Below are 21,329 nucleotides of genomic sequence, written 5' to 3' on the forward strand. Positions count from 1 at the left end.
CCATCTGGGAGGCTCCGTATGCCAGATCCAGGTTTGGCCGCGTTTTGGCTCCGGGACGCTCCAATATTTTTGCTGTTATGCTGGTTTGGTTTTTTTAAATTTTTGGTTTTTTTGCTGCAGTGGAAGCCGCCAGCCCCTGGCGGGGCGGTGTGGCCGGGGGACCGCCGTTCCCCCGGGACCCCGGCAGGGCTCCGCCCGGTGGCCGCGGGGCTCCCCGCGTTCCCCGGATGCCGCGCGCTCCCTCTGCGGACGGAGGGAGGGAAGGAGGGAGGGAAAGAGGGAGGAGAGAAGAAAGGAGGGAGGGAGGGGGGGGAGGCTGGGGCTGCCTCCAGGAGGCGGGGGAGAGCCGCCGGGGCCAGGGCCGCCAGGCGGGCAGGCCGGGCCGGCTGGCAGCGGGACGAGGCGAGGTGCGGCGGGCGAGGCCCGGCAGCGGGCGGCCCCGCTCCGCCCCGCGCCGCTCCCCGCCCGGCGGCCCCGCAGCAGCCGCTGTCGCCTGGGTCCGGCCCGCCTCCCCCCAGCACCCCGCGAGGAACAGCTCCTTTGCAGTTTGCAGCACCGCATTAAAAAGGCAGAGAGAGGGAGAGAGAGACAGAAAGGAAGAGAGGAGGGAAGGAAGCAGCCCGGATCACTGGGTTATGGAAAACAGTAAAGAAGCTTCCAGGACAAACTGAATCTTTTGCAAAAAACAGGTCTTTCAGGGTTAGCCTTTTTTTTTTTTTTTCCTTTTTTTTTCTTTTTTCTTTCTTTTAGTCGAGTGCACAGGAGAAGTGCCCTCACCTCAGCATACACCCAACCTGTCGGCCTGAGGGGCACCTGAACCAGACAAAGCAGAATGTACCAGGGACACATGCAGGTAAGAGGCTGCAAGCAGGCTGGAGAGGAGAAACCCTTTGAATGGGCTCTGCTGAAATATGATTTGGTGAAGTTTCTGTTGGTTGAGCAGAGGGGAGAGATGCCACCTTGGCACTATGCAACAAGTGAACTGGTGCAATGTGATCATGGCACTCCAGCTCAGGCTGAAAGAAGAGCTTGCCTGGGGCTAGCTCTGCTCAGGGGGGAGGATGGAAAAGGGGTTCTATCAACTTTATAACTAGGTGAAGTTTTGTGTATATTTTTGCATTTATTATGCCTGCTTGTTCAAACAGATTCAAGGGAGCATTCCAGGGCAAAGCTTGTTATGGCATGCTTTAAGTGACACATGTCTCCTGCCATCCTCCTGATGCATCTCTTCCTGTATGTCAAGTGAAGGGCAAACAATAAGGGAAAAGACAGAGCACTTGCTTTGCAAAATCTGCAAAGATTTCATGCCACACTAAAGCCGTCAGTTTGCACAGTGTGTTGTGTTTAAAGGTGATGGATATCTATTCTTCCCTCCCAACATGGGATGAGGATTGATTTTGCTAAGCCCCAAGATGACTTTGTAGAATGAATTCAAACACATGTCTAAGTGACTTCAACATTTTAGACAGAAATCTTGTCTCATGATCTTATTGATCCACATCGCCCTAGCAGAAAATGCCTCTCCCTGATAAAAACATACTAGTGCCTTGGACGTGATGACTTTAACCTTGACTCCCGCTCTCCTTCACATGGCTCTTCCTTGGAAAGCCAAGTCTATTCTGGAGGAGGATGAAATGCCAAAGTGGAGTAAAGGTTTACACTGATCTCTCAAATTAATTTCTTTGCTTTTAGACCCCAATCTGGCTTTGCGTTCATTGCCAGGAATGATCAAATGCTTTTATCATGTACTGTGGCATCAGCCTTGCACATAGTGTTGTTAGTACTAAGGCTGTTTACAGAGAAACTGCAGTTTTAGGAAGTGTAAGCTGACCACTTCTGTTTGGTGTGATTCTGCACAGCATTTAAAAATCTGCTGAATGGTCATCAGGGACATTAAACTTAAGTCAATGTCAAACACAGGGTTGTGTACAATGTATGTGAGTTAAGTGAGGACTCTGATTCAGCACTCTCTGCTTTCCAGAACTGAATGATACCAGTTACTCTCTCATGTTTGTGTTATCTAATCTCAACAATGATAAATAATGTGTCATAATATTGCTTGCAATAGGAGAGCAAACAGGTTTTAACAAGAAATGTAATCCATGGAAGGAGTATACGTATTACTATTTTTTTCTGATAAGATTAGACTATGCTTTGTTTTATGGAACACAAAAACAATCCTATAACTAATGATACCAAATTGGACGTTGGCAAATATGTATTTGTACCCTTAAGAAAGCAGAAGTTCTCTGCTATGAGTAATATATCACAAGGTTTCAACAAACATACAACACTTTTTAAAAGGAAATATAATGGAATATTGAGGTGTCTGGCAGCATTGTAAACTTTGAGTCATTAAAAGGTTAAATCAAATTCGCAATAGAAAATCAGGTCAAAATATACAAATATGTAGTGACTGATGTCCTTTACTTTTTTTTTTCCCCAAAATATTTTCATTTTTCTAGCCCAAATGTAATCAAATTCTAACTAAAATATCTTTAAAAGTTTGCTGAATTAAAAATACTGTTCATATTGAGTACACTTGTCATTGTTAAAAATAAAAACCCATATTGAGTACACTTGTCATTGTTAAAAATAAAAACCCATCTGAGTTTATCAACCAAACTTTTTAATATATTTCTGTCCTAACAGGAAGCATTAATATTCTTCAGATAACACCTAAAAAAGCCTAAAGCATTAGGAGAGATTTTCATGTTTACTATATCCTTAACTAGAGCCTTTAAGTGAGTCAGACAAAGAGAATAAAGAGCTAATTTATTTGCAATGAAATGATCTACTGTAACATTTATGAAGCCCTGTTGAAACACAAACTATCAAAGTTACCATACAAGTACAGTATCAAACCACATGCTAACAAAAATGTAGGAACATCTTAAGCATTATGAGTCCTTTTCTTAGTATCTCCAAGACTTCTGGTAAAACTTCTGCTAACGTAAGGAAAACTATTTGCAATCACCTGCCGATCAAAAATAAGGTGAACCGTAAAACCATCCAAACTTGGGTGGATTAAGTCCAGCACCTAAGTCAGTACCTGGACTCCTAAACAAAACCAACCATGTTTGTGATTTGCTCAGTGTCTTTATAGAGCTTCCACTTAAAGGAATGAAATTGGAGTGTTTAGCTGGACCCTACCTGGGTACTTAAGCATCTAACTTTATACATCCAAATGCAAAATGATGTGCCAATACAAAATGCCTGAGCCTACACTCTTTAAGGCAAAAGCTTTTCTGAAGTTACTGTGATCAAATGTAGGATCTGATTCAGAATGCCAGTCATCGTTTCCCCTTTTCCTAGTGTTTTGTTCTCAGATGTAAAAGTAAAATCTGCAGAAATAATTCCTTAGTCCAGTTACTTTAAAAGATATTTAGAGAGCCAATGTTTTACTAATAATCTGTTATAACTCAGCTAATTCTTGAAAGACTTCTGAAAGATGAGAACATTAACAACTGTAACAATGTAATAAGCGTAATTACAGAGACTGAGAATTTACCTATCCTGAATAGGCATCAAGCATTATCAGCTTCACTGAGGAATTTCTGACTAAGCTCAGTAAATTCTGCAAGTGTAGATGAAATATACTTTGTATTTAAGCACTGCTGAATCCAACAAACACTTAAAGTACTTCACTACATCAGGCCATAATATGTGTATCTCAATTTTTTAGTTTATAGTACAGATTGGTTTTTATTTTTTCTGAATCCCAGAAAATCACTTAGTTTATTCCAAAGACCTAGGTCTAGATTTTCCTTTTACTGTTTTATAAATGAATCCTCACAACACAGAAATACTAGAGAGGTCCCAAGCTAAAATTCCACAGACAGTAAAAAAATAAAAATCTAAAAAGAAGGTATGTTTCTGGTTCAACCACTGTCTTTACATTTCTACGTACCTTTCTAAAGGACTAGCCTTTGTGTTACTTGTGCACCACACGCTTTCACATAAAATACTAGGAGAAAGGCGAAGTGGCCTTCCGCAGAGCCAGCACTGCAAACAGAAACAGGATGCAGAGAAGTACAGTGCCACGGGAGCTCTTTTAAAGCTATTTCACTATCATAATAAGCATTAGCATTTGATTTAGCCATATTTACCAACCTGTTCGGTTTACACAGTAACTGTCTAAAACATAACAGGGACTGGCTTAGGTTCTAAGGCACATAGCTACGTCCTGAAGCCTGAGCCTTTAAAGTGGGACTTTTGCATGAGAAAGAGAACTTCAGATGAGATGCACAGGCTATTTGCCTACAAACATACAACTTCAATTATGTAAGAAGTCCTGTTTAATTCAGTAAACTTAGGGTCTGACAGGATGAAACTGAATAGTTACAGGAGCACACCCTGGGATTACACAGATACGGCAAAAGAACCGAATCTAAATGCTAAACTGTACAGGTGAGAGTATTTCTCCCTTAGGACAGTGTGTGCAATCCAATGTGTACTGTTTTTCATCATCTTCAAGGAAACAGTAGCAGACCAGATGGAAGCAGAACATAAGCTGCATTCATCCAACAGTCACTGTTCTAAAATGTCTATCATTTTAACAGCCAACAATAAGATGTTTTAAAGTTTTTACAGTTTATTATATACCTGGTACCAGTCCCTCCCATTGACTTTTATGAGAGTTCTATAAATGGATGAAAGGTAAATTACAATCATAGAATGGGATTTTCAGCAGCATTTGGCATACTGGGAAACTCAAAATAAACGCTTTCAGAACTGTTTGCCTTGATGCTGTATATAGTCAGCTTTCTCCAGCACAAATGCTTGAACAGAAGTAGTGCTTTGCCAAATGTTGGCATGGGATTTTATGTATGGCAGTGTTATGTTTTGAGATGGCTTAATTTAGACAAAAGAGAAATCTTGACCACACATGGCTATCAGAGTTCCTCTGGCTCTTTTTCACAAGAACAGGCTTGTTAGTCACGATGCCTTGGCCAGGTTCCAGATCAGGTAGTTAATCTCCTAAACTTTTAATTGCATAGGCAGTCAACTTCATGCCCTGAATTGTTATGTTGTGCTTTGTATTATTAAAGATATTTAACATTCTACCACTGGCATTTCATATTTACATGAAATGACCTATATTAATTATTCACATTTCAGTAAGATTTAATTTATCAAACACACACCTATATGATCATAGTGCGTCTACAGAAGAATAACTATCTACACATGAAAATTCTTGCAAGATGAAACCTCAAGGGCTTCACATGTTTTACGGGGCCTGAAAAGTGTTGGTAAATATTTTAGAAGTTATAAAAATATTTTTGCACTGATTTCCCAACACTTAAGATGCAGCTAACTCACTGGGAGAAATGAAGCAGAACTGTCTCAAGATTAGCCGCAGATGCAAGTCCCATCTTTGCTTATTTGGTAACCTATTAAAAATACTATAACAGTATTGGTTACGATGCCACCTAAAGTAAATAACTATCAGTTATGAATAATAAAAAGGTAATCTCTCAGCTATACATTTTGTACAGGAATAAAACAGCCCACAAAGAATATGCACAACATAAAATTTAATTCAATGCTAGATTGAATCTTTGTTCAGCTGTTAAGATCAACATAAACTTAATAACTTTAAGCTACAAAATTCTAAAAACCTGAGCACATAGCTGAACTGCTAACTGATCCCTAGTGATGTCGATGAATCATAACTCCTAGCCTAGCTGAAATTCTATTATGATAAACTGATAATTTTCCATTATTGCAAGCCTTTTCTAAAAGTACTCACAATACTAGGCCAGTGTTTATGGTGGCATGTTTGCCATTTTGTCTTGATATTTTCCAGTTATTCACTAGCAGATTTTCAAGTATTGAACAGCAGATTATGAACTGCTTATAAATGAAACAAGCTAAAAATAATTAACTCGCTTTCATTGAAAGAAGTTCATTCAAAGAAAGTAGGTGATATACTGCTTTTGGCTAAGGCGCATACTGAAACTGCACAAATTGTGGGTATTTGTAATGCTAGTATAGAGAAGCATTCCTTGAAGCTGTTAAGCAGTTTTACAAGAACCTAGCAGAAAATTTTGCAAAGGCTCAGAAACTCTTGGCACACAGGGTATTTTTGCTGGATGCAAATTAAAAGGAACTCGTACTAACTAAATAAGGATCCATCCCTCTATTCTGGAATTAAACTCCTTCAAAACATAGAAAAAAATGCCAGTCCCTAGCACTGTCATTTATGTATATAAATATGTTAGTCTAAATCCAGTATATAGCTTTCACAAAAAAGGCACTGTTTACTCAAGAAATCATGCTGTATTTTTTTTTAAGATCTACCACTATTGCCACAAATGATGATAACATGATGCAGTTACTAATTCTTTAAACTACACATCTAGAAACCTGGATTTTACCTCTAGCTTCATTATATAGCTTCAGCAAGCCCAATCACCTTTCCAAGCATTCATTTTGCCCCACCTATGTTGTCTACTCCAATTACCACGTAAGCTAAGCTTGAATAGCAGTTACTTTTTTTTGTCAAATCATGTTTTCAAATATCCTAAAATGCACCTGCAGAACTACTAAAACCAAGGACTGACGATCAATAGCAAAACACTCAGCTGCATAAAGACCTACAGAGAGAGAGAGAGAGAGTGTGTGTCTATTTTGATTACTTAGCTTAAACTTGTTTGAAAGTTTAGGCTTACACATGTTTGAAAACGACTTAGTTTAATGGGACCAACTGTTAATATATCAGAAAAAGACAGGCCAGCAGTCTCAGAATGGAAGAACATAGATGAAATTGCTATGCAGAGGAGGATGCCAAAAAGTTGGAAAAAAGTCCATAAGCTAGACCAGGATGAAATATCCAAGTAGGACAAGGAAAGGATGGGAAAGATAAGATAACCACATATAGAATTCCCTTTAGGAAATGCAGTCTCATAGACATTCATCTGTAGAAAAGAATTCCTAATTTATAATTATCTTGTTTCTAAGCAAGCTGATTCTCCAGAAACTTTTTTTTTTTTAAAAAAAAAGGGGGGGGGGGCTTTGATGTCTAAACCAGTTCTGTTTAAAACCATCTATGTAGTTTAATTTGCTACCCTTTTTGCAACAGTTAGAAATGAAAATGGTAAAAACATAGAATTAGTCTAACCAGCTTGTTTTTCTTACATACCCAGCACAGGAAGTATCCACTAGTTGTTTGTATCACAGAATGTAAGTTTGCACAGTTTATTTCAGAAAAAGCTGATACTACAAAACAGAGTAGTCATCTTCCAAATCAGGTGTCATGATCTGTAAACTAGGAGGTGACTTTCTGTAGTTATGCATTTTCATCATTGTCCAGTAACATTACTAACAAAATGCCTAAGGATCATAAACACCATATTCAGCAAATTCTCCTACCAGGTCACAATTATTATGAACGGTGTGATATTTCATTGCTTGCTTAGGCTTTTGAAATTCTGAGTCATCAGTACATGAGTTTCACTTCCAATGGTTTATTTGCATATAAATAAATTAAGTCTAAGATATCAAGTCACTGAAACTTATAATACTGAATGGAAAAATAAGGCAAAAGAACGGAAACTAGGAAGGAAAGAAATGCTGTTATTGGTCTGAAGAGTAGAAAACATTGTTAATATTACCACTGTACAGTTACATGAATACAAACATCAGTGGACAGCATTAACATAGAAAATAACAGCTATGCATTTAGAATCTGTCAGTAAAATAACAAAAGCATATTTGATGAGGAAACTACTGTACAATGAATTCAGACAAACAATCTTTCTTGATTACATTAAGACTTTGTTTTCTGTTATGAGATACATAAAAGAAATTCAAATATTCTTATCCACTGACATTTAGAAATGACAACTTCAGAATGTTTTTGACATGCATTTATTTTAAGACCAAGTTTTTCTTTGTCGTTTTTTTTTTCCTTAGATCAATCATTTGGCTGTATAGACTAGTTTTCAAAAGCTGAAGAAACAAACTTTAAAATTTGCCTTGCCAACATTAGAGCCAGCTGTATCTATCTTTACATGACTGAATGTAAATGGAAATTATACTGATGTGAATAAGATAATAATTGGCTTCCAAGCCTTTTTCACATTAATTCTTGTCTTCCTAATGTCACCAGTCAGATTCCAAAGTTAGTGTGTCAAGTAGAGACTACAGCGTGTCCTGAAGAGGGGCAGAAAAGCTGTTACAAATTGCATTTTCTAATTCATTTTCTAACTGGTACTTGTATCAAGAAAAAGGTTCAGGAACTCTTACTCACTGTTCGTTAAAAGTCAATTGAGAGATAATACTTGGCTGTTTAAGCCTACCCAGGAATATAGAGATCTCTTTCTCAATAAGTAACACTGAATATTAGAGTTTAAGTTCACAGAATTTACTAAGGTCGAGTTTGATAATAATGTAAGAGTAAGCAAAGACTATCATAAATAGAAGCTTTTTGAGTATTTTTTAGTATTATGTAAAACGGAGAAAAAACATCACATTTTGATTTTATGTTAATCTGTCAGAGTTTTTTAAAATCCAGAGGACAATCCCCTAATAGGAAGATCTGAAAAAAGTCTGTATCTGGTATTTTACACAGAAGAACAGATTAATATTATTTATGTAAATTAGGAGGATGGCCTTAGTCTTCACTAAGGCCTTGGACACTTGTCATAGAAATAATAACAGAAATATCATAGAAGTGATTAATGAAGTAATAATAAGTGTAGCTCAACATGTGTCTCAAAGTGACAAGTTATTTCTGCTGTCATTCACTGAAGTTTAACAAGGAAGATAATTTTGCAGTTGCAAGCTTCAGATGTAGACAAGCTCTTTCATCTTTTGCTATCTATCATTTAACACTCCTTCCAAGAACAAGGACAATTTTAAGACGACTTTGAAAAATGAATATAAGGAAGAATGACCAGCAGTAGTAAGTAAAAGTAGTAGTAAAAAAAAAAAATCAACCAAACAAAACAAACCCACAAAACCACAAAACGCCCCAACATAATAAACTTCTCAAAATAAGAATGACAACAGAAGGTTAGATGAGAATCGTATCTCTAGTTTGTTAGATAAAAGAAAGGAGGAAAATTATGATGCACAGAGAAAAACAAGGCAAAAGAACGGAAACTAGGAAGGAAAGAAGTGCTGTTATTGGTCTGAAGAGTAGAAAACATTGTTAATATTACCACTGTACTTAATCCAGGTAATGTACACAATATGGCAAGGTATATAAAACTGGAAAGGATGCATAGACTTACCTGTGCAACAAACCAAAGCAATCTGAACTATCAGAAAACAGCTGGATGCTACATGGAAACAGTGAAAGAACACTTATCCCTGGAGCACTTATAATAAAAGATTATGTGCTGTTCTGGAAAAACAGAAAACCAAAGGTGTTGGTTTCATTAGGAACCTGGATGTCAAGAAAGTGGGAGAAAAAAATTGTAAGAAGCTTCAGAACTAATATTTTCAATTGTTAAAATGTTAAGACTAAGCCAAGAACATACAAGGAATGGAGATGCTCCTCAAAGGCAGAAGGAAAAAGTACAAATTGCCAAAAGTAAAGCTTATTTAGATCTTGAAAGTATACTAAAACAACAGGTGAAACTTTTTCAGTTACATTATTAAGGAGGTGTGGGGGGAAGCAAAACATACTTAAGAGGAATTCGTATTATGGATAACCTAATTTATGGTGAAAACACAAAATGGGTACAAGGGTATGAATCCTGCAATTACCAATGTGTGAAGCAAAAGCTCATGCAGAGATACACTATATAATCTCTATCCCAAACTGCTGATGGAACTGGTATATGAAATTGAAGACTTGGTAGCAAATATTTAATAGTCTAGTTATGAATCTGGACATGGTGTCATATGACAGGACAATAGAAAATATGTCAAGATTTAAGATAAAGTGAGAAAAAAGGTAAGACAAATAACAGCTCAGATACCCACATGGCTATCCATAATCTGCAAGGGTTTAGGGGACAGACTTTAAGGAAAAATAAACAAATAAACATATACAGAAAACTGGAAGAAATGCTATTTGAATTTATCAAGAGAAGATAATGTCAGGCAAACTTGACAGCATTTTCTGTTATCATAACTAGGTTTACAGGAAAGGAAGATGTAACTGACTTGATCTATATTTTCTTTGGTAAGCATTTGTTACAGTGCCACAAAAAAAATTATTGGTGAAGCTGGAGAAAGTAAGGAATAGTAGAAAATCTGTAAAGAGGGCAAGAAACTCATTCATGGGGAAATGAAAAATACAGCATTGAAGGAAGGACTATCAGACTGAGAAAATAACAGAGAAGGTCTTAGTGGATAAGCGTTGGAACTGATGTCTGATGTTTCATCCATAAACCTGCTAGAAACTGAAAGATGTTGATTACATTTGTGGATTGCTCAATGCTGGGAAACATCATCAGTATTGGGACACATCATCAGTACTGTATATTGACCTGAAACTCAGAGGGAACTCTGTAAACCAACAATACAAATATGATTAAATTTAACAGCACAATATGCTGTTGAACATCAACAACAAAAAATGTCTACCCTAAGCTGTAAACTATAATTTAGAAATGATTAAGAAGAAAGACTTGCATATACAAGATGACTATAAGCCATTAATACGATATATCCATAAAAAAGACAAATGCAGATCTAGCTTTAGAAGAGATTTTTCCAGAATAGTCAGGAAAATATCAATGCCAGTTTACAATGCCACTAGCAAATTTTCAATTGAGAATCTTGTACAGATCTGGTCAAGAAGAGAGGCATGGAAACAGGTCCAAAGAAGGATGATCAAGAAAAAGGGAAAGTCTATCTTACCAGAAGACACCAAAAGTTTTTGGCTTATTTCATTCAGCGAAATGATGGCTCAGCAGGCACATAATCACAGCATGTAAATGCATCAGGGAGATAAACACCAGATATGGAAAAACCTAAATTAGCTAAGGACAAAACTGGCATAGGAACAAATGGATATTCACCAGCTGTGAATAAATTTAGGTTGGAAATTAGAAGGTTTCTAATCATTAGAGCAATCAAGATTTCCAATAGCCTTCCAATTGGAATAGTGAAGGCAAAAAACATAATTACTTTAAAGATGAAGCACAATCAATTTATGAAAGACTTTGTATGACAAGCTGCCCGCAAGAGCAGAAGACCGAATCTCAACAACACTCTCCTTGTCTTCTGAAATTGCTCTAACTTCAGCAGAAACAAACCCTCACTCTTGTTCAGTAAGACCAAAATCCTTAACATCAAGAAGTCAAAAGTCTTCCTATTATGGCAGCAGAGGGCTTGACTGTCTTCACAGCTTCAGTAGCCTCCTGTTAATAGAGCCATACAGGAACTGACAAATTAGTCTCACTTCCCCCATTGCCTAGCCTAAAACATCCTTTTGACTACTCGTAGAGCTGAGCTCTACAGTTTGAATACTCTCTCTGCCAGCTTCCTTATCAAGTCTCCCACTCAGCTGAACTGAGAGTTTTGCTACATTTAAAACCTTAATAATCAGAGGAAATGTATTTCCCCCATACAGCTAAACTCAATGGTTCATGCTAGAAACACTAAAGCTTTTCCCCATCTTGTATTCACATTCCCACAAGCCGGCACTGAGGGTTTGAAATCACCAGCTGTGTTAACATTGTGTAACAGTAAGCTTAAATTTATTTTAATAACAGCTGAAGTGTGTATGCATGAGAATCCATCAGAACCAGTAGGGATATTTTCCTAGATCTAAGCAGGTAGGATACAGCTTTTTCTCCATACTACCACTACTTTTCTCTTCTAAACTCCAAAAATAAATGTGATGGTCATTATTTAGAGCATATGCTCTTATTTAAGATAATCCAGTGGTCTGTTTTGCAGTCCTACTCAGGAAAAACTGCTGAACTCACTTTGGACTGGTCTCTTTGAAGGGATCATAAAACTACATCTTATAGTCAGTCCCACATCCCTTCTAGTAGACGGAGTCAGAAAATGATTTCTGGGTTAAATCAGGCTCATGAAACTATTTCAGGATCTGATTTATGGGGTTCCTTTCCTATTTCAGATCATGATGGCTGTCATTTGCATTCCTCAATGTATCAGGCAGACAGATGCCCATGAACACTCCATCACAACTTGACAACATCGTTACAGCCTTGTAGCTCTTGGTTTCTAGCATTTCCCGCACTGCAGTTTACTGAGTGTCACTATGCTACTCGTCTTTAAGAATTTCAGGAGTCATGCCAGCAAAGAGTTTCCAAATAGGCAAGATCACTGGATAATGGGTAGTCAAAGATATGCAAAAGCATATTGCTAAATTTACTGAGCAAGGAAATAGGATGGTCATTTGATGAGTTAAGTACTTTTTCCTGCAAGTACACAAAATAGGAACGCTTATTTCCAAAGTGTTTTATAGCTGCCAAAGAGTAACAGAATTTCATTGCCCTTTTCTCAAGTAGTCACTGACAAATATCAGAAATAAAGTTTCAAATAAAATTCCAAGTAATTAACTCAGACTCATTAATCATCACAGAAAAAACTGTATGTAGAGGTTGTTGTGTATATATTTTGTGTTTTTTCTAAGCACCAAAGTAATTTTATGTAAATTTACAAATGAAAGTATTTACTATTCCTTCTTGCACACAAACTTGCTCAAGTTCCATCCTGTGTAAGTGTCGTTAGCAGAATTAGGGAGGAGAAAGATTACATTAGTGAAGTGGCCAACCAGACAAGATAGAGACTAGAAAGACTACGTATACCAAGACAAAGTTTGTCAGATGGCTAAAATGTACGTAGTGTGCCCACTGAACAACTGCAATTGGCTGAAGAACTGCAAATAGAAAATATGGAAATAATAAGGTCTTTACTGACTTTTGCACAGCTCTTCCAAGGAAGTAGAGTGCTTGGCTTAGACTATTCCACAATAAACAATCACTTTTTTTTTTTTTTTCAATTATGAATTGAATGCCTCCACAGTGCTTTTGATATATCACTGCCGAGAGGCATTCTTTGATTTCTAGTCTTTCTTGCTAAATCATCGGTTCTAAAAATTAAAATCCTACCTAGCATTTCAGCAGACAAGAAAGTAGTTGCTTCAACTGCATAATCTTTTGGACAGCAGTCAGTAAGGAGTGTGAAACATTTACACTCATCTTCAAGTGGAAACGTAACACTTTTTTTTTTTCCCACTATGACATTTATACGACACATTCTGGTTTATGTTTTATTTTGAAACTACTGATGATGAGGCTGGACTATCATTCCCACTTCAACTGACAGTTAAAAACATACCTATCAAATATCTGCTAATACTTTACAGAATATCTGCTAATACTTTACAGAATCTAAGTTTACTAGAGACAATTATGTATCTATTTTCAATGGGGTTTTTTTGATTCTTTATAACTGACACTTCTTGAAAAGCAACAGAATCACTGACTACGAGTTCATCTACACTTGTCAGTTGTTCCTCCTCAAATAAATTGTTTTCATAAAGGACAAAAATATATTACAGACATTAAATAAATTCTGCTCTGACTTATATTTACAGGTTCTCACTAAATAACAAGGGAAAAGTTAATGTATCTGGTTACCATTTCTTCCCCTCCAGTTTTAGTTTTGAGCAGTCCATCAGAACTTGTGTTTATGGGCAGTAAAAAAATTTCTGAAATATGAGTAGCATAATTTCAAACCAGGAAATTTATTGCAGATTTCTGTGTTATGTCACTATCTTGTTAATACTTATTACTGGCAGAAGATGATGGCACCAAGTACTCATATACTGCAAGATTCATTTAAAAATATGCTACTCTCTTCATCTACTCCCCATCCAGTGAAATCCTGAAATCCTGGTTCCAGTAAAATCAGTGACAAAGATATTATTAATTTCAGTGCAATCAGGATTTTGTTTAAAATCTTTCACAGTAGGAAGTATTGTTCCTTGCCTCAAAGTAGTCTTAAACGGCATATCTTCATTCTGTGAACACAGAGAAATAACTAGTATAGAAGTAGACTAAATTCTACTTTGTACCTGTTTACACTCCATTTGTATGTGGTACATTATCTACTTTCTGAAGAAACAGTTGAAGGATTAAAATACCTATTGTACAATTTGAAGGGTTTTAAATATAATCTACTCTGTCTATAAGAAAGGCAGATTCCATTCTTTTTAGATCATTTCTTCCAACAGGTTAGATAAGAAAAAGCACTCAATCTACTATGCATTGTTTGAGAAACTGTTGTTTACTGACTGAATTTGAAAAAGGCAACACTTGGCTCAGACCTGGGGAGACAGACAGAAGTTCGAAGACCGAGCATGATCAGCTGCATGTGGGAACAAAGGGCCTTCCTCACCTGACAGTTCAGTATGTGGGAAAGGTGCTGGTAGGACAGTTACAGCAACTGAAGGCGGTTCCCCAGCAAAGATTAAACTGTCCCAAGTGTGCACATGCCAGGTCTTAAGTCCTTCCCTGGAACCGCACAGGATCTTATCTGGCGTTACAAATCATTTACACTGGCACCGACCCCAAATGGATTGTACTTCTATTTAAATGCAAGTTCTGTGCAATAACTTTCTGGATCCACACACATAATGAAGTAACCTCCAATGGTTATGGCAGTACTACAGAGGGATCTGGGGTTAAGTTCCTGCTTTGTCATTGCCACAGATTTTCTATAGGAACTTGGACAAGGCACTTACTGTCTACGTGCCCCTGTTCTCCATCAGTAAGAGAGAAAAAAAGCACTTCCATCCTCACAGAGTGTTATCCAGATGTATTAAAACATAGAAGCACACATTCATGCAGTTATGGAAACCACTTTTGTTTCTAATTCCTAAACTGATTTTTTTATTCTCATACAAATGAAAAAAATGAAAAGTCATCTTAAAAATAACCTTTAGGTTTGAATCCAAGCTTTTTGCCAGATTTCACAGAAATTATAGTTAACAGCATGACACAGCATTCAGTGCCTTTCACATAAGTGAATTGGTAGGGGAGTTGGAAGACATATACAGATAATGGAATCCCAAATACAAGAGGGCTCTCTTCAAAACAGGGAAACGTAGCCAAGTAAATTTAACTCTTCCTTCTGGTATATTGCTGATAAGACATGGATAGAACAATGATTCATGTAAGAGAAGAGAAGCAGATGAGTACTGCAATAACAGAGAACCATAAATGAATGGGGAAAACTAAAAATAACAAAGGAACTATGAAGTAAATTCCATTTGGGAATGTCCTGCCCAGTAACAGCACAGCACTGAGCACACAAGTCACACCATGGAAGTGGGGGCAGGACAGCAGGGTTGAACCCCCAACCACAGGAGGCAAGGAGGAAAATCTCATTCTGAACCAGGCTCAGTACCCAAGTGAAGGGTCAGAGTTTTAAGAGCAGAGCTGGTTAATGTGTTTTAGCAGATAGTGCAGGGACCTCCTCTGAGTTTATACATTGGTTCTATGAAACTAGAACAAATTTTTTGCACCACAGTGTCCCAGTTTAATCCCAGCTATGTCTGGCTAATCAATTATAATGCATTACTTCATAACTGTTGTATACTCAAAATCTGTAATAAAAGAAATACAGTAAATGGAGTAACACTGTGAGCCCAGTCTTGATTTCCACAAATCAGTTTGCTGCATTAGGGCACACTAGCAAATGGTATGGTCTTCAGAAATAAACTGACATTGCATACTTTGGATAGAAAGCCTTGTTTACCTATTGTTTACAGTGAAAGATTATTCTCATTTCTCCATTTTTCACATATAATGCAGAAAAATAACAATGTAGTGCAATAGATACACCTAGTATTTTTCTAAAACAAGATGACTGGGTTTCAGGGTGGCTTTCTAAGACTAATAACACATAATATGATAATCGTAAGAGGACAAGGAACAGACTGGTGTTGAGCAGTGGGATGCAAAAAACCAACTACTCTACGGATACATTTTCAAAGTGGCTTTTCAAGATAGAGTTCGGAAAAGGTATGAAGTTAAAGAGTTTATTCAAAGCAGTAGAACCAGTTTGAATAATTCTGAGAAAAGGGCCAGAAAATGGGTGTACTGTTAGAAAAAACAGAGCACACCACTTGGACCATGAAAGGGTTCCTACCACTTTAATTAGCAGGCATATCGACCTGGAATTTTGAAGAACATAAAATGTCAAAGACTGCGTGATACCTGATGAAATAGTCTTCATAACTAAATTCAGATGGAAGACTTTAGTGAACACAGGGAATTTAAGATTAACACCTTTATATTACCTGGAGCACATCCTTCACCATGTGATTCTTAGTTTGTTACTGCGTTAAAAGCAGCTGTGAGAGTGGGCCAGCCAGTTAAGATAACTATGAGACACACACCCCCAGCCATTAGAGCTCTTCTACAGCGGAAGGAATATGCCCAAGGTGCCCTAAATATCACCATGGTCACCAGATGCTTTAACAGCCTTTATCTGCAGAAAGAGACCGCAGCCTCATACCTGGTATAAATCTCAGTCTGCCCCATGGGTAGAAGATACATACATTCACTTCCACTCTCGTTTCTTAAGCTATGCTGGTAAAGACAGTTTCAACCAAACCTGCTGTTAGGGGCCACAGCTTTTGCTTTAAGTAGTTCTCAGTTTTGAATGCACTACTTTGTCATTAGACTATGTGAGCTGTAGACTACTGCTTGTAGAATCCCAGACCAGCCCTCCAGGAAAGATCACCAACCTCTCGAAAAAGTTAATAAAGATTAACTAAGTAAGATACTTGGATCTCAATTCCCTAGGGATTCTTGCTTAGGAGGAGGAAGGAGTCCTGAGTCCTATTCCCTCTATACGCTGCACTGCCTTTAGAGCTATTACTACTAACGATCATAGCAAAAATTATCTGTAGTCAATCTTAGAGATGGAAAATAGAAGATCAGACAGATCTTGAGTTGAATGGAACAGATCACTGCAAGTTGCTGAGCTATACCCCCCCTCCCTCCGACATCTGCAGAGACCCTTTTAGTTCAAGGGATAATACAGATGTAATTAGAAGAGAACCTGACGCAAGATAATAGAAATAATAGTTAAATAACATAATGTCATGGATGAATACCGAGAAACTATTTAGCAATAAAAGAATAATTTTTTTTCACCAAATGCTGAAAAACAGAACATGCTGAAAATATCCAGAAACCATTAAACTCAACCACTTTAAGAGAAAGCTACATAAATTTTTAGAAAATGAGAACAGAGGGCACTGCTGCTGGCTAGGTATTTGTTAATTTTTCATGTGAATTTATTGCATATGTAAGTGATTGAATTAGTAGCACTGACAGGAACCCAGGCACAGTAAAAGCTTCCTGATACTGACACAGCACTGCTCAAGCTGTACAGTCCTGACCATTAGCAATACCGCTATTGAAGCCCTGAGCCTTTCTCTCAAGCAGAGTCTGCAGAGCACACTGGAACTGGACTGAGCGAGGTATTGTTTCTGTGATGTGAATTCGCAGACATCCATAACAAAGACTAGGATGAGACCACTACACTTTTTTAGATTAATGACCTCATTTGGACTCTGATGCCAGGCTCCAGGGAAGAAAGTCCAGTGCAAGCTAATATCATGCTACCAAAATACTGTAAGGTAAGTTTGGGGGAAAAAATGTTAAGAGGATTTTGTATTTTGTGGTGAAGAGACTAAATGCAAAAAGGTATCAAACAGCCAGCTTGTAGAAGAGACTATAAGGTACAGAAATAAGAATGATTTCCCACCTTTGAGAAAAGAGGGTCTTTTCCAGACACTCGGAGGCTGAGCAGTGAAATCTGGATCTTCTATCACAGAGCAATAGATTGCTTCAGAACAGTGAGGCTTTGAGAGCAAACTAAGGGAATGTAAACTGCATATCTACTAATTTAAACATGCACGTCTATTGCCAAATATTACCATCTAAAAGGAATATAGGTATCATGGTTGCTATGAAGTCCTTAGGGAGACTCATAACCTTTTGGGAACCCTTTCCTCCTTCCCTGCAATGTATTAACCTTTTGACCACATCGGTGCTTGGATTTATGTAAAGAAATCGTACACACAGACAGTAATAGTCGGGGAGTGGTAGAAACAAAACTGTGCAAAACATCAGGGATGCAGGATGTTGTGTGAATTCTGTGTGAAAACCTTATATCCAAGAATAGATACAGATTAAAAAAAAAAACACAGAACACACAACCACAGTATTTCAGATTCATTATGAATGTGCAGATGAGCAGCCACGGGGAAACATTTCATTGCTCTCTTACAAACTATATTCCTGTAGTGTCAGACTGACAACTTATAAGAACATAATATGAGCTTTTTCTAAGAGCAACGCTGCTGGATTTTACGGTACTACTAATGGAGTAAGGTTTTTCTTTGAGTAAGCGTGCCAAAAACCAGCCCTCGGTCACCACTTCCTGTTTACTTCTTGTGGTTTATTCTCTAGAGCAAACACGTATTTCTCTCACTTGAAATTTCTGCTTGTTATGAAAAAAATAATTGCTTAATATTTTCCTTTTCACACCATTCATCCTTATGAAAGGCATTTCTTTTTAAGTGAATCATTTTACATGTAGAAGAGTGAATTACTGTACTCTGATTAGCAGTGGTAGAGCTTCACTTAACATGTTCTTTTTCAGTAGGTCTAGACGGTCTCTTCTAAAATTTCATTTAGATATCATTTGTAATTCATTTGAACAATTTTAGTCACTTAGTAAAGTTACTTCAATATTTTCCTTTTTATTGAAAGTTATTGCACTGCTGCAATCAAGGTATTTTGATGAATTTCCACATGGTTTGTCCCAAAGGAGAGAGGACAAAACACAAAAGACCCCCAAATTAAATTGTAATCCAATTTAACAATAGCTGTAAGGGAAATGAGGAAATATTAGTTACTCTAGAACCTGAACGTCATGGTAACAGGAAAAATGAAGCTGATCATCCAGAAATTTTAACTAGTTTAAGTTTTCACCTACATACAAATGTTCCGTGAGCAACTACAGACAAAACCACACAGAAGCTCCCATTGAATGATGACATTGTACCAACAACAAGATTCATGAGCTAGGATTGAGATATACATTATAAATAAACATACACTGAGGTGCACAACCAATAGTAAAACTAGCAAATGTTTTTGACATTTGGACCACACTTGAAATTACAAAAAAGTGTTTAAATGTATTGACAGATTTTGAGTCTAGAAGGATCCATTTATTATCATCTTACATGAACTGTAACATAATACAGGCTGAACTTCACTTTTTTGATCTTCAAGATTATAGTTTGAATGAGAATAGCATTTACTCAGGGAAGGCATCTAGGTTAAGTTTACAGACTTAAAGTGATGGGAAATCTACTATCACTTGCTCAAGATATTCCAGTAGTGATTCTCCAGATTGTTCAAAGTATTCCTGGAGAGTATTAGCAACATGCTATAAGATGTCTTTCATACACATATATTAGAATACATCAGAAACTATCTTACAAGAATACAATAAAGCAGATAATTTTTTTAGAATTCACTGGTAAGCTGAATTATAATGAGAAGGTTTGAAGTTATATTTATAGGCACAGACAGTGCACCTAACTCAGTCAGGACCTGTGTAAAAAAGGACACGAAAGAATCAGTTAAGTCTCTTCTTGTTCCCAACACAGCATTTCAGTTCACTTACAGTGGACAAAAGTGGCAATTAGAGGAGTTAGAGGAATAACCCTCAAGGCAGCAGCAGCAGCCTCTTTCTTTATATGGCACAAAATGATCTTACAGCGTAAAAGTTTCCATTGCCTTTGGAGGAACCAGGATTTCACCTCCAGTCTTGTGGGAGGGAATTGTGATCAACTTTTAGAAAATGGCTGGGTCAAGAAATAGGAAGGCTGCTTTGTAGAGTGAACTTAAAATCTAGTTAGATATGTGTGTCAGGAGTGTGTATTCCTGTGTATTATAGTAAGCAAAATGCAGTTTACCTTCTCTGAGGTAGTTTAATCATATATATCTATTTTAAAATTTTCTCAAAAAGTTCATGGCAATGAAAATTTTTACAGTCCAATTAACAGAATAGGGAGTGACAGTCTCTAAGCCTGAGAACCATTCCCACTAACAATAATCGGGACAAGGCTACAGTAAAGAACTCCTCTCTTCCTTAGACATGGAAAGGAAACAAAGTTATTCAACCAGTTGCAAAAAATGGATGAACCATTTTTACCCACACAGAATGAAAGCAAAAGACAAAGGTGTTTGAACTTGTCAGTAAAATAAATAGGTTAGTACATGTCCTGATTCGGAAAGAAGAATAATCAATATTTAAAGACACTAAACAGACTATAGTTGCAGACAATCCTGTCATCAAAAAAATGCTAGAAGCCAAGACTAGAGGAAAGGTGAAAGGGGAAATTGCATTGTGCTGGTAAATCAAGGTAACAATAAACACCGGTCAGCATAGAAAATGTGTTGACTCTACTACTAACCTCTTATTTCTCTATTCCATGGAAAGAAGAAATATTAAATGCAATACTACCCACCTCCACTGCTTATCATTTATGATAACCAAGCAAATACTACCAGCACTTACAATATTAACTCTATTCCATGCTTTCCAATTACATTCACTGGATTCACTTCTATCATGTTAACGCCATGAAGACACTAATTCCTTGTATTAATTCCCTTCTCCCCATCTATTAACGTAAATAGTAGTCATTTCTGTGCAACTAATACCAAAATGAAGAGCAATGATTTGCAAACGTACTATGTACAAGCAGAACAGAAATGGAGTGACCTTGCCTGCAAAATACGTTACTAACTGTTTGAACATTTGCCTAACCTAGTCAGTTAGGAAATATTAAATTTTAGAAGTTTATGTATTTTGAATGGTATGATATTTATCTTATTTCACAGAAATTATTCAATATCATTAATTCAAACCAAAATACATCTACCATATATTTATTAATGCTGGATTAGTATCAAAGGGATGTTTTCACTATTCCCTCATGACAATACAAAGGCAAAAAATCCCTCTACAGGGACTCAGTAGTTGAATCAACTTGTTTATGAAGGAAAGCCTACTTGTTTTATTTAGAACAGTCTCAGCAGACCTCAGGTAGTGCAATGAATCTCTACCTGGATGCTGTCAGCCTTATTTAGCTAAAGCAGCTCCTCACCTTGAATTTCAAACATTTTGACCAATTATTTCTTTCTCTCCCAAGTACTTTAATTGTATTTATCCAGCAGCAAAAGTTGATGCTTAATAATTCACTGACAAGATTATGTGCCTGTACCTTTCCCTTGCAGCTGTATTTACTCAAAACAAAGCTATTCAAATAAGCCTTAATCAAGACACATCAT

The 21,329-nt window shown here is 37.1% G+C and overlaps 1 protein-coding gene across 5 annotated transcripts in view; it reads left to right on the forward strand.

Moving 5' to 3' along the window:
- The first annotated feature begins 328 nt into the window (after window positions 1-328).
- The window catches only part of PEX5L (peroxisomal biogenesis factor 5 like), a 116,498-nt gene continuing 95,497 nt past the window's right edge, over window positions 329-21,329 (forward strand). For all 5 annotated transcript variants that reach the window (XM_054835925.1, XM_054835926.1, XM_054835929.1 and 2 more), the window contains exon 1: window positions 329-853. In XM_054835925.1, coding sequence (XP_054691900.1) covers window positions 833-853 — 21 coding nt within the window. In that variant the 5' untranslated portion in view covers window positions 329-832. The remainder of the gene's footprint in view (window positions 854-21,329) is intronic.

Source organism: Grus americana, chromosome 9, assembly GCF_028858705.1.
Source record: "Grus americana isolate bGruAme1 chromosome 9, bGruAme1.mat, whole genome shotgun sequence".
NCBI lineage: Eukaryota > Metazoa > Chordata > Aves > Gruiformes > Gruidae > Grus > Grus americana.